Source organism: Canis lupus, chromosome 37 (genome assembly GCF_003254725.2).
Source record: "Canis lupus dingo isolate Sandy chromosome 37, ASM325472v2, whole genome shotgun sequence".
Classification (NCBI taxonomy): Eukaryota; Metazoa; Chordata; class Mammalia; order Carnivora; family Canidae; genus Canis; species Canis lupus.
In genome coordinates, this window is record NC_064279.1 from 25456138 (window position 1) to 25473452 (window position 17315).

The 17315-nt window shown below is 58.1% G+C and overlaps 1 protein-coding gene across 1 annotated transcript in view; it reads left to right on the forward strand.

Moving 5' to 3' along the window:
- VIL1 (villin 1) overlaps window positions 1–17315 on the forward strand; it is a 27072-nt gene continuing 9757 nt past the window's right edge. The window contains exons 1-17 of the mRNA XM_025442100.3: window positions 1–146; window positions 5122–5207; window positions 5395–5469; window positions 6343–6539; window positions 7809–7917; window positions 8074–8184; window positions 9518–9720; window positions 9822–9900; window positions 10082–10180; window positions 10797–10950; window positions 11519–11619; window positions 11707–11844; window positions 12620–12778; window positions 13861–14040; window positions 14375–14520; window positions 15137–15281; window positions 15730–15918. Coding sequence (XP_025297885.1) covers window positions 5133–5207; window positions 5395–5469; window positions 6343–6539; window positions 7809–7917; window positions 8074–8184; window positions 9518–9720; window positions 9822–9900; window positions 10082–10180; window positions 10797–10950; window positions 11519–11619; window positions 11707–11844; window positions 12620–12778; window positions 13861–14040; window positions 14375–14520; window positions 15137–15281; window positions 15730–15918 — 2160 coding nt within the window. The 5' untranslated portion in view covers window positions 1–146; window positions 5122–5132. The remainder of the gene's footprint in view (window positions 147–5121; window positions 5208–5394; window positions 5470–6342; window positions 6540–7808; window positions 7918–8073; window positions 8185–9517; window positions 9721–9821; window positions 9901–10081; window positions 10181–10796; window positions 10951–11518; window positions 11620–11706; window positions 11845–12619; window positions 12779–13860; window positions 14041–14374; window positions 14521–15136; window positions 15282–15729; window positions 15919–17315) is intronic.

Genomic DNA, 17315 nt, shown 5'->3' on the forward strand with positions numbered 1-17315 from the left:
TCTCTCTCTCTCTCTGGGGCCCTATCTTCCCTTATATGGTGAAGGCAGTTCCTGGGGGGGGGAGTGAGGACAAAGGTCGATCTCCTGCAGCCAGCTTGCCACAACTCCCTGAGACCTCCTAGGTGGCAGCTGCCTCCCCCAGACAGGTAAGGCAACCCTGCGGGACTCGGGGTGGGGGGGGGACAGTAGGTGGTAGGAGAGGACCGGACAGGGGCCCCGCTTCTTGCTGGCAGCGTAGGGCCTCCTGGAGCACCTTGGAGCGGAAGGGAGGGAGACGCTTGGCATTCTGGAGCGTCTGGAAAGAGCAAGGAGCCCGCTGTGGCTTCCTGGGCCTCCAAGGAAAGAGTTGTACGGGTTCCAGTCCAGATAGCTGCTCTTTCAGGCCCGCACCTGACACCGCCCCCAGCCCACGCGGGTGTCAACCATCCCCACTGCCCTGAATGGGGAGGGTCTGGAGACTTTAGATTTCAAACCTGGACACTCCTGGGCACACCAGGACTAGTTGGAGGCGACTCTGCCTCCCCTTCCCCCGCCCACCGGTCTCTTTGCCCATTTGTTCTTTTATCTGAAATCATTCCTTTCTTTGTGTCGCCTTGCCCTCCACCGCTCCGGGGCCTGGGCGCTCTGAGATGGTGAACAATAGCCACCAGGCATTGAATGAGCAGAGAGGGGCAGGGGGCCGGTGACCGCCAGGCCAAGCACGCTGCTCTGTCCAGTCTTCGCCCTGCCACCAGCCGTCACCTGGCTTTACCAGCCACTGTGGCTCCATTTAACTGAAACGGGTGGAGGGGAGGAGGGAGCCAAGTCCAGACCAGGGTTTTGGGACCTCCCGTCCACCTCTTTCCAGAAAGCCTGCAAAGGCATTCCAGGTCTGCGGCTGGCAGTCTGCAGGCTGGGATGCTGGGGTGTGTCCTCCCTCCCTGCTTCCCTGGGCCTGGGGACTGGGGAAGCAGCAGGATGTCCTGGGTTCGCATCCCTGTCCCGTTCAGCATGCCTGGGGACTGGGAGCCATGACAGCACCCCACAGGTCTCTGAAGCCAGAACCCTGAAGGCAACAGGGGAGCAGTTAAGAAGGGAAAGATGGGACCTGGGGGGAGCAGGAGCCCTAACTCCCACCAGGACTCCAACATGGTCCACCCCTACCATTCCTTAGTTCTTTTTTTTTTTTAATATTTTATTTATTTATTTATTTATTTATTTATTTATTTATTTATTTATTTATTTATTTATGAGAGACACACAGAGAGAGAGAGAGGCAGAGACACAGTCAGAGGGAGAAGCAGGCTCCATGCAAGGAGCCCGATGTGGGACTCAATCCCGGGTCCCCAGGATCACACCCTGGGCTTCAGGCGGCGCTAAACTGCTGTGCCACCGGGGCTGCCCCCATTCCTTAGTTCTGTCTTTAAACTCTGCGAATATTTGTTGAGCACCTACTATGTGCTAGCGCTGAGGGCTACACAGACAAACTGTCTAGGGCCTTGACCTTGGAGACCTCAGATATATTTTTTAATTTTTTAAAGATTTTATTTATTTGTTCATGAGAGACACAGAGAGAGAGAAGCTGAGACACAGGCAGAGGAAGAAGCAGGCTCCATGCAGAGAGCCCGATGCGGGACTCGATCCCAGGACCCAGAGATCACGCCCTGGGCTAAAGGCAGACGCTCCACCGCTAAGCCACCCGGGCGCCCCTCAGATTTATAAACAGATGCTTTCATCACCCTGTGGTCAGAGGGCCAAGAGAGGCCTGGGGCCAGGATGCCCCGCAGCCCCTTAGTCTAGCCTGAGGATTCTTGGGAAGGCCTCCTGGAAGAAGTGAGAATGAAACTAAATCTAGAGGAACATGTAGCTGTTAGGAATCAGAGAAGGAAGGGGGGGAGGGCGCTTGGTAAAGGGAAAGCAGGAGCAAGGGCATGGGGACCGGGAGAAGCAGCCTGGGGGCCAGGCATCGAGCAGAACAGCATCACTAGGAGGCAGAGCCTGGCGGGGAGAGGTAGGGGGTGTGGCGGGGGCAGGCTGGAGAGACATTCAGGTGGACAGAGGGCCAGGAGACGGAGGGGTTCAGGGTGCTGCTCAGATAGCTGACTTTGGGGTCTGGGAGTAATGGTGTCTTTCCTTGAGCAGGGGACAGAGAATACCAGGGAGCAGGAGAGAGGGGGGCACCCAGAGAGCTCAAGTTGAGGGGGAAGGCAGTGCGTATCCCAACCTGGGGCCATGCTGTGTGGGCACGGGGGAGCGAGGAGCCCATCATCCTCCCGCGGGCTCAGGAGCCCCAGCCTCTCTGGGGAGGGCCCTCCAGGGATGAGGGACAGAGGCCTCTGCTCTGAACAAGATGGGTTAAGAGTAGGAGCAGCTGGAGAGTGCCCAGGAGGTATGCTTGGAGTATGAGCTCACCTCTCAGGTCCACCCTCCTCAGGATCCCCTGCACCCCACGCCGGTGGGGGGCGGGCCACCTTCCCCTTTCAGGCTGCTGGAGGCCCCACATCCTGGGTTTCCTCTAGGGAGGGAGCATGTGGCTTATTCAAGTCCCTGCTCCCCCAAATCTCCACTCATCTGATGGGCAAGAAGGGCCTCCTCCTGTCCACCCTCGATTCCTCTTGCTGCTCACTCCCAGGATCAGAGCATGTCCCTAAAGATCATCTAGTTGACCCGACCATCCCCCCACCCAGAGATGAAGAAGCGGGGTTCGTGTTCATACAGCTAGCGAGTGCCAAAGAGTCTGTCTTGGAGAAAGGAAGACGTTGACCAAGGTGATAAATGAAGTAACACAGGAAACAGGTTTCTCCTTTGTACCTGAATTAGTCCTACTGACCCAGGAGTCCTGGCAACCCTCGTAGAGGGGCCACGGCAGACAGGGGCATCGGACAGGACCCAGGTGCAGGGGGGCTCCTACAAGCACAGTGAGGGGTTCCTACAGGCACAGAGCTCTGGTCCCCCAATCTGCGCTAATCAGAGGCTGGGCAGGGAGACTTTGCCCCAAACTCCGGAAAGCCAGGGAGAGAGGTCACCCCTCAGGACGCAGAAGAGGGAGTTTCCCAGCAGTAAAGGGCCAGGTCCTTGTTCCAAGAGGTGACTCAGAGTCAAGGTGCCATGAGAGATTAGATAGGGAGGTTCCAGGCTGTCAGAGCATGAAGCCTGACCCTCGGGGCCACATGACCTTTCATTTATTGCTTGTCAATTCAAGGAGTATCCAAGGAGCCTTCCTGGAGGGCAAACTCTGTGCCAGGCGGGGAGGTGGGCTCGGTGGGGAATGGGGTTGGCCTCCAGCCTGATGGGGAGAGGCAGGAAACCAAGGATGAGAGTAACTGGGGACAAGCCAATCTCCACCCTGGCTCCTATCAGGGTCTCTGGGAAGTTTTTTGTTTTAAAGTTAAGAGAGAGAGAGAGAGAGAGAACCTGAGCTGGGAGGGGCAGAGGGAGGGAAGCAGATTCCAGGCTGAGCATGGTGCCCAGAGACCGACTTGGTCTCAAGACCTTGAGATCATGACCAAGCCTCGGACGCTTACCCGACTGAGCCACCCAGGCGCCCTTCCCTGGGCAGATTTTAAAGCACCCATGCTCCGCCTCCCAAAAGGCAGAAAATAAAGTACCCAGGCCTGGGCCCCACCCAGCCTAATTAAATCAGAATCCCTGGGGATAGACCTGAGCCGCCTCAAAGCCTTGGTAGTGTTTAAAAGCTCCTGAGGGGATTCTGATGAGCAGCTGCAGCAGGGACCAGAGCTACAGGTGAAAATGGAATGAGCCATAAAAGATACCGCAAAAGCAGCTTGGGGAGGCGAGGTTTCTCTCAGCTCCGTGGGTGGAGGCTGGTTCACCCTGGGAGAGTTCACTCTGTCTTCCACCCACCCATCCACCCACCTCGCCAAGTGCCCACATGGTTTTAGATGCTGGGGGCTCAGGACTGAGCAAACAGGGTCCCCGCCCTTGTGGGGACTGCATCTTGAGAGCCACCTGAGCAGTGATTGAGGGGTGTCCGGGGATAGCGAGGCGGGACCACGAAACTGCTGTGTATGCTTTTTTCTACTGTTGTAAAAATACACGTGAGATTTAGCATTTTAACCAAAGTACACAGGTCAGTGGCGTTCAGGACATTCGGGATGCTGTGCCCTACAACCATCACACTGTCTAGTTCCAGGATTTTCTCACCATCCCAAATGAAGCTCTAGGCCCACTAGTAGGCTGGGCCCTCTCCCCTCCCTCCAGCCCCTGCCAGCCCCTAATCCGCTTGCCATGGGTATGGACTTGTCTGTTCTGGATGGTTCATATAAATGGACTCACACAACAGGTGGCCTTTTGTATCCAGTATCTTCCACGAAACATAATGTATTCCAGGGTCATTTGTGTTGCGACACATATTAGGGTTTCATCCTTTTTTTACAGCTGAATATTCCATTGTGGAGATATAGATAATAGATTTGTATATATGCCATCTTTTGTTGATGGATATTTGGGTTGTTTCTACATTTTGGTTATTGTGATTAGAGCTGCTATGAATTTCAAGCACAAGGTTTTGTTTGACCACCTGTTTTTTCTTTTGGCCTTTATTTATTATTTGTTTTCCTTTTTTTTTTTTTTTTTTTTTAAGTCTGTATGATTTTTTTTCCCCCAGCCAGCATGGCTCTGTAAAAAAATTTTCAAAAAGAAAAATTGTTTGGGGGATCCCTGGGTGGCTCAGTGGTTTAGCGCCTGCCTTAGGCCCAGGGCGTGATCCTGGAGTCCTAGAATCGAGTCCCACATCGGGCTCCCCGCATGGAGCCTGCTTCTCCCTCTGCCTGTGCCTCTGCTTCTCTCTGTCTCTCTCAGTCTGTGTCTCTCATGAATAAATAAATAAAATCTTAAAAAAAAATTGTTTGGGGCTAAAGAGTGGGGGGCTTTCTTCAGTGGGTAATAGGAAGTCAGGGTAGAAGTTTGAGCAAGAGAGGGACAAGACCCGAGCTGGGTGGGAAGGCTGGAGGCCAGGTCCTCCGCAATTCGGGGGCCAGGGTGGGGAGAGACCCCTCTCCTCCCAGGGCCCCTGAGCCCTGGCCTCCAGGGCTGTTGGGAGCTCTCCAGGGCTGGGATGGAAGGGCAGCTCCTGAACTGCCCCCAGATCCTCAGCTCTTTCTCCCACACCCCCTTCTCCAGGCTCATCCGCCATGACCAGACTGACCACCCAAGTCAAAAACTCGCTCAACATCACCACCCCCGGGGTGCAGATATGGAGGATCGAGGTGAGGCCTGCCGGGGTCTGTCAGGGGGTGGGGGGCTCTGCAGGTTGGGATGGGCTGAGGGAGAGAAGGTGCCTGAGATTCCCTGACTGTCCCCCTCTCCGACCTCTCCCTGGGGTCAAGGGCAGCGGGGCAGCTGGGGGTTCTGGGTGGTCCAGGGCAGCCCCTCTGAGCTCCTTCCTCTCCCTAGGCCATGAAGATGGTTCCTGTTCCTTCCAGCACCTTCGGTAGCTTCTTTGACGGTGACTGCTACATAGTCTTGGCTGTGAGTTGGGGGTGGGCGCGGGAGGGGCTGCGGACAGCAAAGGTCTCTGGCTCAGAGGGACAATCTGAGGCTGGGGGTGGGAAGGGGGCTGGCCAGCTCCACCCCTGGACAGCATCTGCTGGGTGTACCACCCAGGTACCACCCAAGTACCACCCAGGTACCAACAGGTACCTGGCCTTTAGCGGCTCTGCAGAGCCAGAGATAGAACAGGCTCTCGCCGCCCTTGGCTCCCTGAGCTCCCACCTGAGCTGAACTCCTTTGAGTTTATAGTCTTGGGGACCCTCTGAGCCAGTAGGATGTTACCCTACCTCAAGTCCACGTTTCCGAAATCCATAGTCCCCTCTGTATCACCATCATGGTTTGGGCCACATCTATACTATTAATGTGCTTGTATTTGCCCTCATATTGACTCACTTTTCAAATTTAAATCCATATTTTTAAAAACATAACTCTGCCTCATTATCCTAAGCGGAAAGGGGTGTCCCATGTCACAGACAGAAAGCAGCTATAAAACATTCACATCATCCTTCCGTATGCACATTTGTTTGCACACCACCTGAGCACCTCGCCTCTGACGGGGCCCGCACATCACTTCGGGAAGTGCTGCTATCAGCCACCAACTGCTTTCCAAGCCGAGATGTGCAAGACCCAGGGGGAAAGCCACTGGCCCCGTGTCTCAGAGAGTCTGTGGCGGAGCTAGGGCCAGTACGCTGGGCTCCTGACCGCCAGGGCCGTGCACTAGACGCCCTCCCCACCCAGCTTGCCCGTGGCCCAAGCCCATGTGTGTGGGAAACCATGCAAAGCAGGGAGGCGGGCAGAGGCCTGTGGGAGGCCAGGGCCTCGGGCACACCGCACACCTGCTCTCCTCCCTAGATCCACAAGACGGGCAGCAATCTGTCCTATGACATCCACTACTGGATCGGCCAGGCCTCGTCCCAGGACGAGCAAGGGGCGGCTGCCATCTACACCACACAGATGGATGACTTCCTGAAGGGCCGGGCTGTCCAGCACCGGGAGGTCCAGGGCAACGAGAGCGAGGCCTTCCGGGGCTACTTCAAGCAGGGCATTGTGTACGGAGGGGCACACCACCAGCGGGGTGGGCGGGGGCTGGGGGACCAGGGCCAGGGAGGGGCAGAGCTGGGGCCACAAGGGGGTGGCGTTCTGGGGTGGGGAGACCTACCATGGGCTCTGGGAGACTTTTGTTCTTTGTGCTTCCCCACCCCCATTTCTGTTCCTGCGCTGTCCTTGGTCTTTATTCCTCTGGGTGGCCATTCTGAAAGTCTGTGCACCATAAGTTTTGTAAATCACCCCCTCTTTGAATGTCCTGGAGAGCCCGGTGCCAAAGCAGGCCTTCCGGGGCATCACATCAAGTCTTCCCTGTGGCCAGTGGGTGAATGATTGCTTCTCCATGCTCCAAAGCAGGGCTTTCACACTAAACACCCAGATTTCTAGCTTTTCCTGAAAAGTCTGAAGACCTGGTCTCTGGGCTTTGCCCATGGAAACACACACTCAAGAGCCAAGTTGCTCCTGACCAGCAGGATAGGCCAGAAGCTCTTCACTTAGCCACAGTCCTCACCCCTCCCTTTTGTCTTGCTCCTCTTCTTCCCACACTTAGAGCAACAGTCCACCCCTTTGGGGCATTAGAGCTGGTGCCTCTCCCGGCTTAGCCTTCTTGGACTGCCCTAACAAAATGCCTCGGAACGAGTAGCTTAAACAACAGGGATGAATGTTCTCACACTTCTGGAGGTTGGGGAGTCCACGAAGGTTCCAGCTAATTTGGGTGCTACTTCCTGGCTGGCCGACAGCCACTCCTCACTGTGTCCTCACACGGTGAAGAGAGTGAGCAAGCTCTCTGGAGTCTCTTCCTTTGAGGGCTCTAACCTCATCACAGGGGCCCCAGCCTCACAACCTCATCTAAACTTCATCAAAATCTCCCAAAGACCCCAGGTCCAAATCCCACCTCCCTGGGGTTAAGGCTTCAACATAGGAGTTTGGCAGGGGACACAGTTCAGCCCACAGCATCTCCCCTCTTCCCCTTCCCTTCAGCCCCCTGTCCTCGGCAGGCCTTTCACACTTCCACAGGGGCGGGGAGGGAAGGCTCTGGGGTGCAAACTTTAAGGAGGCTGAGGAAGGTCACACACATGCAGGCGAAAGCCCAAACTGGAACTTGTGTGACCTTGAGAGCGAGGGCCTCAAAGCTGCAGCTGTGGCATGTCGTGCACCTCATCCTAGTCCCGCGCCAGCCCTCAGAGGGCCCCATGCAGCCAGGCGCCCAGGCTGTCATGCCGCCCCCCCCCCCCCCTCCCCGGCTGTCCCTGCTTAGCTCCCTCTCTTCGCAGGATCCAGAAGGGGGGTGTGGCTTCCGGCATGAAGCAAGTGGAGACCAACTCCTACGAGATCCAGCGGCTGCTGCATGTCAAGGGCAAGAGGAACGTGGTGGCCGGAGAGGTGGGCCCCGGCCAGGGCCCTGGGGCATGGCCTCCTGTCTCCCCTCCCAGCCTGGGTGGAGGGCAGAGGCCTAGGAGGGGTGTGGGTGGGAGGAGGCGGGGAAGGGACGATGCCCTGGGGCAAGTCTCTGACTGCGCCTCCCCCCTGGCGCTCCAGGTGGAGCTGGCTTGGAAGAGTTTCAACCGCGGGGATGTTTTCCTCCTGGACCTGGGGAAGCTCATCATCCAGTGGAACGGGCCCGAGAGCAACCGCATGGAGAGACTCAGGGTAGGCCGGGCGGCATCACCCGTCTCCCCCATCCCACCTGGCCTCACCTGCCCCCCACACCCGCCCCTCCCCTCTCCCTCCAGCCCACCTGCCCCCAGGTCCCCAGGCCTCACCACCCTAGGCCACATGTTCAGAGGTAGATCCGAGTGTCTGTGTGTGTGTTTGTGTGTGTGTGTGTGTGTGTGTGTGTGTGTGTGTGTGTCTGGAGGCCCGCGTGTCAGGGTTGGCGTGTGTTCTCTTGGCTCATCTGCCCTGGCTCTGGCCTCCACTGGCCGTCGGGTCGGGGAGACAGACAGGAAGGCAGCAGCTGAGAAGTGAGGGGTGAGCGTGGTCCTGGGGGTTCTGGAAAGGCTTCCGGGAGGAGGTGGGCTGGGGAGGCGAGGGCCCTAAGGCAGAGGGAAGTGGCCGGTGGGGGCCCTGCCAGCACAGCCAGAGCACCAGGGGGGATTACAGGGAACTGGGAGGGGAGAGGGGTCTGGCTCTCGGGGGTGTTCTGGGTTGGGTTTTGTTCTCAGGGCCTGGGAGGTCTGAAGGGCGTTCTGACTTCTGATGGAGAAGGGGTGCAAGGGATGGTGGGGACACAGGGATCCCAGTGGCCATCGGGGCAGGGGAGGAGGTGCCCCGCCCCTCCTGACAGGACGGGGGGCAGGGGGTGGGGACCCACCGGCCTTCCGTGGGTGGTGGACGGGGTGGAGGAGAGAGGGGCGCTATGCTGGAGCAGCCGGGAAGGGGCTGGAGTCCCATTTCCTGAATTGGGAACGACCAGGAGTGACAGCCTGCGGGGGACAGGGTTCAGTTTGGGGCACCTTTAAAATGGGGTTGGAAAAAACAATAAAATGGGGTTGGCGTGGGGCTTGGGTAAATGAGCTGAGAGCAGAGAGCTGGGCTGGTGACAGAGAGAGGAAGCAGGCCCGGGACTGGGGCTGGGGACTGAAGTGGCAGTCCCCAGAGCAGGGGCCGCGGGGCCGAGGAGGGGGAGCCAGGGGTGCGTGTGTGTGCACGTGTGTGTGAGCATGTGTGTGCACAGGCGAGCTCACCGTGGGCAAAGAGACTGAGTACTGTGATACCCAGGGCTCGCTTTTGTCCAAGACTGTGAAGTAAAATCACAAATTTCAAAGTCAAAAGCGAAGGCCCAGCATGTGCACCCCAAACACCCTCTTGCCACCGAGAAACCTGCCTTCCCAGTGGGGTTTGCTTTGGTTCCCTCACACGCACCTTAAGAGCCTGGTCCCCCCTCACGGTGCCTCGTCCCTTGGGGCCGCTGCGGGGTGGGCCGGCTCCCCCCACCCCCTGCCCCACTAGCCTTCGCGGGGTCACCGCGGCCTCCCCGCAGGGCATGACCCTGGCCAAGGAGATCCGAGACCAGGAGCGCGGCGGGCGGACCTACGTGGCGGTGGTGGAGGGGGACAACGAGAAGGCCACCCCGCAGCTGATGGAGATCATGACCCACGTGCTGGGCCCGCGCGGCACCCTGAGGGCGGCGGTGCCGGACAACGAGGTGGAGCCGGCGGTCAAGGCCGCCCTCAAGCTGTACCAGTGAGTGTCCAGCTGGGCTCCCCGCGGGCGAGGGGGCTCCGGGGAGGGCGACGGGGGGCGGCGTGGGACCTCCCGGCCTGTGCTGTGCCTTTGGCCCGCAGCGTGTCGGACGCGGAGGGAAAGCTGGTGGTGCGAGAAGTCGCCACGAGGCCCCTCACCCAAGACCTGCTCAGCCACGAGGTGAGAGGGCCTGGGGACCCCCAGCCCCGACTCCCATCCCGCTGCACCCTGCCCACCCCACCCCAGGTGGGAGCAAGGCCAGGCCCTGGAGGCACCTTGGTGTCTGCCCCCCTCCCCGCGGCCCAGCGCCGACCGCGCCCTCGGGCCCCCACCCCGCGTCACCCTTGTCTCCCACCTCTAGGACTGTTATATCCTGGACCAGGGGGGCCTGAAGATCTACGTGTGGAAGGGGAAGAGGGCCAACGCCCAGGAGAAGACGGGAGCCATGAACCAGGCACTGGTGGGCATGGGGTCAGGCAGGCAAGGAGACGAACAGATAGGGATGGAGAGGGGATGGGGTCAGACCACCCTGGGCCTGACCTGGCTGGGGGTGCGGGGGTCAGTTCTGTCCGTCTTGGGGGTTCTCTGCATGCCGGGGGGCCAACCACCAGGCAACCTCGCAGCCTCCTCAGGATGGGAGCTCCCACCTCCATCTCGGTTCAGAGGAAAGAGGGAGAATTGGAGGCTGTACTTTCTGCAAGAGAGAATTGGGTCGACAGGGGGCTGGGTGGGGGCAAGTCGGAGTTTGGGGTCATTATTAGGGCTAAAGTCCGAGTTGGCATGGGGTCAGTGATAGAATCGGAGTTGGGTTCAAGCTTGGAGATGGCAGCTGGTGAACGGGGTTAGAATTGAGGTAGGGTCAAGGTTGGGATCTCGCTGGGTTTTGGGGTTGGGGCCAAGCAGGGTTTAGCTTTGGGGTCAGCACTGGGACTGGGGTTGGGTCCAAGTTTGGGCTTGGGACCAAGGTGTAAGTTTGTGGTGGGGTTGGGGTTAGAGCCAGGCTGCGGCGTGCCGTGAGGGGGTCTGGGGGGGTTCGGAGAGGGACACAGACCCAGCCACCCCCTTTCTCTTCCCAGAACTTTATCAAAGCAAAGCAGTACCCGCCCAGCACACAGGTGGAGGTGCAGAATGATGGGGCCGAGTCAGCTGTGTTCCAGCAGCTCTTCCAGAAGTGGACCCTGCCCAATCGGACTTCAGGCCTGGGCAAAACCCATGCCGTGGGTTCCGTGGGTGAGGCCTGGCCCGAGGCAGGGTGGGGTCAGGAGCCGGAGTGGGGCGGGGGGAGCACCTCCACCTGCCTCCTGCCCCCCTGCATGCGATCTTTCGCCCTGGCTCTGGGCTCCTCAGGGCGGGGTGGGGGGGGAACGACACGAGGGAACCTGCATTCCCTTCCTTGGGGCTGTCACTCAAAGGGAGCTGACAAGCACCTGTCTTTCCTTTGGAATGGGGCTGTCGCCCTGGAAAGCAGGCAGCGTCAGTGTGTCGCCACACAGTGTTTGCTGAAGGCAAACTGAGTACCGGGGCCCCTGGAAGAGGATAAAGGGGCTCTCCCTCCCCGGGCTCCCCTGGAGGCCCTGCAGAAGCCCGAGGCTCGGGGGTGGGGGGTGGGAGATGGGGTTCCGCCGCAAGACTGCCGCTCTCTAGCCCTGCGACCTTGGGTAAGCTAGCCGACCTCGCCGGCCTCGGCTTCCCCATCCGGAAAACGGATCTAAGAATTGTAGCTGTCACTCGGGGCTGTTGTGAGGACCTGGGGGCCCTCAGCTTGTGACAAGCTTGTCGCGATTCCCCTTCACTCCAGCCAAGGTGGAGCAAGTGAAGTTTGATGCCACATCCATGCATGTCCAGCCTCAGGTGGCTGCCCAGAAGAAGATGGTGGATGACGGGAGCGGGGAGGTGCAGGTACGGTGAGCAGGGGAGGCCGGGCCGGGGGGCGAGGGGTCAGCGGAACCTGTCCTGGCCCTCATGCCAGCCTGCTACCTGCCCCAGATGTGGCGCATTGAGAACCTAGAGCTGGTGCCGGTGGAGTCCAAGTGGCTAGGCCACTTCTACGGGGGTGACTGCTACCTGCTGCTCTACACCTACCTCATTGGCGAGAAGAAGAACTACTTGCTCTACATTTGGCAGGTCAGGCCCCACCCAGCCCTGCCCAGAACACCGCCAGCTTGGCTCCCACTCTGGTATACCCCTGCTAAGTGGCCACGACTCTTGAGTTGAATACCTCTAGTGATGGGGAGCTCACCCCTTTATCATACTGGGACTCCTTTGGCTATGAGATCCCACTGGCACGGGGTACCCCCATTCACAACCCTTTCCCCTCTCTGGGTTCATGGAGCCTCCCTTCCAATGTCCATGGCTTCCAGAACATTCCCTTCCTGTGCTCAAAGCACTGTTTCTGTGTCCAGATATGAGTGAGCAGGGAGATGTGTGGGTGCTGGGGGTAGCGGTGTGGTAGCCACAGTGTTGTCCCAAGTAAGAAGGAGAGGAGGGCAGCCCAGGTGGCTCAGGGTTTAGCACCGCCTTCGGCCCAGGGTGTGATCCTGGAGACCCGGGATCGAGTCCCATGTAGGGCTCCCTGCATGGAGCCTGCTTCTCCTTCTGCCTGTGTCTCTGCCTCTCTCTCTCTCTCTATGTCTCTCATGAATAAATAAATAAATAAATAAAAAAGAAGAAGAGGAGGTCTGGGGTCAGGGTGGGGGGCAGGGTGCGGGGCAGGTGAGCTGGGAAAGGACTCGGTTCGGGTCAGGTTTGGTTTGGGCCATGTCCAGGGCGCTGTTTGGAGGGGCAGACAGTTGCTTTGGGGCCAGTTGAGAATCGGGGATGGGGTTGTTGCCGCGGCCGAGGATGGGGTCAGAACCGGGCCAACCGTGTCCCCCTCCCCTTCCACTGTGCTTGTCCCCAGGGTAGCCAAGCCAGCCAGGATGAAATAACAGCCTCTGCCTATCAAGCTGTCACCCTAGACCAGAAGTACAACAACGAACCGGTCCAGATCCGGGTCCCGATGGGCAAGGAGCCACCACACCTCATGGCCATCTTCAAGGGACAAATGGTGGTTTACCAGGTGTGGCTGCTGGCCCGAGGCTCCTGGCGGTACCCACAATCGCGGTGGGGCAGGCACCAGGAGATGGGGCAAGGGCCTGGGGCGGGCCCGGGGTGAAGCGCATCCTTAGTGGGACAGGACTGTTTGAGGCCCCACCATGTACATGGAACTGGCAAGACAAACAACCTCTCAGGACTTTAAGAACATGCAAGGGGTACACAGGGTGTGCAAGTACCGTTAGTCTCTGCACCCCATCTCCCTGGATCCTCTACATGAGAACGGGTGTTCGTTTGGCTGGATTTGCCCAAGCGATGAGCCTGCCCAAACTGCGTCGTGCCCTCTAACATAATGGCATAATGGCATAGGCATGTCCCGCACTCATTTAAGAGATCATCTGGGGCCTTCATCATGAAGCCTGGGGCCTCCTCAAAGTGCCAGGGCAGGAACAGGCCACGCATTCCTGTTGCCTGTCTTGTTGGGACAGCAGCAGACTAACAGCCTCAGGCACTGTGTGGTTAAACCCAGACACACAGGTTGAGTCCAAAGGGGGGCGTGAATGGGAGCCTGCGCCCTTACAGGGCAGGAGAGGGAACCCGAGAGGCCGGGCAGGCGGGGAGTTCCTGGCAGAAGTGGGGCTTGGAGGAGCCCTTGACGTCAGGGTCAGAGTTGAAGAGCTCAGCAGAGGTAAAATGAGGCATGCAGTGCAGGAGCACCAGCAAGGACAAAGGCCCAGGGGAGCGGTCCACATGGAGCCGTGAGAAGCCTGGCCGAGCTAAACGCGAGGGTCTGGAGAGAGCCGAGTGTCTGGAAGGGCCATTTGCACCTGCGTCCTGTGGGGCCTTCAAAGGCTGGGCTCAGGAGCGGGTTCTAGCCTATACGCACTGGGGAGCCACTGAAGATTTCGGAGCAGGGCTGTGCCATGACCAAAGCAATGTCTTCAAAGGCTAGTCTGGTAATGATGCGTCAGGACCCGGGGGCGGGCAGCCCCACCCCAGCCTCTCTTCTGCTCTGTTCTCTGTGTCCTTCTCGTATCTTCTGTTGTTTGCACTAAGTTGCTCTCTGTCTCTCTGTCTCTCTCTCTGCCTTCTCCCCACACTCTCCAGGGAGGCACCTCCCGGGCCAACACACAGGAGCCAGTGCCCTCCACACGGCTGTTCCAGGTCCAGGGAACCAGCGCCAACAACACCAAGGCCTTTGAGGTCCAGCCCCGGGCCAGCTCCCTCAACTCCAATGACGTCTTCATCCTTAAGACCCAGTCCTGCTGCTATCTATGGTGCGGGAAGGTGTGTGCGGGGCCTGGTGGCCTCCTCCTCCCCAAGGGGGTCTTAGGGGTCCCCGGGCCTCCTGGGAGCCTCTGGCCAGTAGGTCTGGCTCATTTCCCAGTGACCTCTAGCCAGCCTCCCTTCTCCCTTCCTGTAAGGAGCGGGCGACTCCTGTCCCCTCTGCCATTCTTTGGTGTGTCGAGGACGGAGGAGGGGTGTGCACGGGGCCCTGATCCAGGCAGAAGGGCCGTCTTGGACGAGGAGCTCTGGGCCAGTGAATGTGGTGGAAGGGTGGCAGTCGGTGTGGCAGTAGAGATGGCCTTGCCCCAAAGAGCTGATCCCCTCCTCTCCCCAGGGCTGCAGTGGGGACGAGCGGGAGATGGCCAAGATGGTTGCTGACACCATCTCCCGGACAGAGAAGCAAGTGGTGGTGGAAGGGCAGGAGCCGGCCAACTTCTGGGTAGCCCTGGGTGGAAAGGCTCCCTATGCCAACACCAAGAGGTAACTACGGGGACCCTCTGCCTCCAGCTCACGACCTGAGGCTGGAGAGCCTCTCAGCACCTCCATCCCATGGCCCAGAGCCTGCAGCAAGCATGGACTGTGGACTCTGGGTACCAGGTCCCTGGGGCTGGAAGACGAGTAAGGGGCAGCCCATGCCCTCAGAGCCTCTTGGGCACAGGGGCTGTGTCTGTGCGGTATGCCTGGGGCCTGTTGGGCATGTTTTCTTGGCAAATGGAGTTCATGGCAGTAGGAAGCAACTCAAAGAAAGGGACAGGGCTTGCCCTTTGGGAAAAAGGTGCCGGAGCCCTGCCCTTTAGTGTTGAGGCCCAGTAGTTCTAGGCCTCCTACTGCTACTGTCGGAGGCCTAGAAGGAAGATATCAGAAAGAACTTCCCAACGGGCCTAAGGAAGAGCTTCTGGAATGCACGCCCTGGAAAGGCGGTGGGGCTTTCTCCCATGGAGCACTCTTAGACTCTTGGGAGGAGGGGAGCACTTTTTGTGGGATCAGGAAAAAAAGAGCATTCTCTGAGAAGCTGGGCTTTCCAAGTAGGAGTTCTGTGTCCTCGATTTTTCTTTCCCTGCCTTCTTGTCAACACAATTTTGTCTCCATCCCGCAGATTGCAGGAGGAAACCCTGGCCATCACGCCCCGGCTCTTTGAATGTTCCAACCAGACCGGGCGCTTTCTGGCCACAGAAATCCCTGACTTCAATCAAGATGACTTGGAAGAGGACGATGTGTTCCTGCTAGATGTCTGGGACCAGGTACCTGGGCCTGAGGACCTCCCTTCCTACCAGCTCCATTCCCACAGCCGAGAAAGGGTGACTTTAGGGACAGGCAAGGTCTGACACTGTCTCAGCTCCCTTATTCATCCTTCCTGGGAGTGGGATGTGAACAAGAGCCTAAGGAAGAAAGAGGCAGGTGGGGAGGAATGTGCCCAAAGGGGCTGCAGGGCAAGATGTATTTTCCCAAAGCCCCACCTCTGTCACACGGCAGAAGCATGTTCTTGAGGTCAGTGGCTCTGGAGAGGCTGGGACTCAGGCTGGCAGGTTATCCAAGCAGAGGGCATCTGTCCAAACCGTTCATGTCCCAGCTGCAGAGTCAAGACCAGATGGGGCCTGCCTGAGGTCACTTAGCCCCCACTCTCGGCCATCGGAGCCCGGTGGGCCAGGGGGGACGGGCAGGGCTGCCCACACTCTGCATTCTCCACAGGTCTTCTTCTGGATCGGGAAGCACGCCAACGAGGAGGAGAAGAGAGCCGCAGCCGTCACGGCACAGGAGTATCTCAAGACTCACCCCAGCGGCCGTGACCCCGACACCCCCATCATCGTGGTGAAGCAGGGATACGAGCCCTCCACCTTCACCGGCTGGTTCCTGGCGTGGGATCCCTTCAAGTGGAGTGTGAGTGGCCGGCCGGCCCTCACCCTTACGGCCTTCTCCGGGAGGCCCCTGTGCACACCCCCGGGGCCAGGCCAGACTCCCAGGCTGTTCTGTTCGTCCTGAGAGAGGACCAGTGATAAATTTTTATTTTTTTATTTTATTTTTTTTTTAATTTTTATTTATTTATTCATGATAGACATAGAGAGAGGCAGAGACACAGGCAGAGGGAGAAGCAGGCTCCATGAGGGGAGCCCGACGTGGGACTCGATCCTGGGGACTCCAGGATCACGCCCCGGGCCAAAGGCAGGGCCAACCCACTGAGCCACCCAGGGATCCCCAGTGATAAATTTTTAAAGGGGCCCAAGGGGGCCTCGAGTGAGGAGGAAGGCTGTGTGAGACCATTAGGCCCCCTGGTGAGGGAGAGGAAGGCAATCTGTCAACCCCCAGGCTGATGACGGGGCCTTGCCTGTGTACCAGACTTAGCTCAGGGCTGCTGCACGTTATTGCTAAGAGCCGTACTGACCAGTTAAATTAAAGCTGAACAAAATCAAAGATTCCATTTCTCACAAGCCCGAAGCTAGGTGCTTCATAGCCGCCTGCGGCTGGTGGCTCCCATTTGGACGGCACAGAGAAGGAACATTCCCATCTCCGTAGACACTTCTCGGAGACAGTGCTGGCGAATCCTCAAGCCAGATGAAATGACACGTCAGTTCTTGAGGACAAATGTCTTCCTGGCACTACATCCTAAGCCAAATGGGTCATACCTGTGGCCCTTATCTGGGGGACAGTGAGTCAGACTTTCACAGGGTTTTCCTGAACTGGCTGCACATAGAAGCAGAAGGAGGGTCCTCAGGATGGAAGCCTGTGCAAGGTTTCTGCAGGAAGAGAGAAGGCTAAGGTGGAGAGTGCTGGCCCGGTGGCTTTGGGTGCACGAAAATTTGCACAACGGATGAGTTTAGGGAAACAGAGCTTAGATTCATTTCCTCGGAACCGTTTTTTGAAGGCATCCGTTCAGTGGTTGATGGGCTGAATTTAGTCTTGAGGAGAGATGAAACAAATCTCAAGGCTGCAAATCTAGATGCTAGAACTCTTTTTTTTATGATTTTATTTATTCCTTTATTATTTTAATTAATTTATTTTTAAGTAGATGTTTTAAAAGATTCTATTTATTTTTTTAAATAAATTTATTTATTTATTCATGAGAAACACAGAGAGAGAGGCAGAGACACAGGCAGAGGGAGAAGCAGGCTCCACTCAGGGAGCCCCAATGTGAGACTCGATCCCAGGACCCCGGGATCACGCTCTGAGCTAAAGGCAGACGGCCAACCGCTGAGCCACCCAGTGTCCCGATGCCAGAACTTCTTAAATTCATATCGGTGTCAACTCTGGAGGCCTTCCCTCCCCTCCAGTCCTCGCTG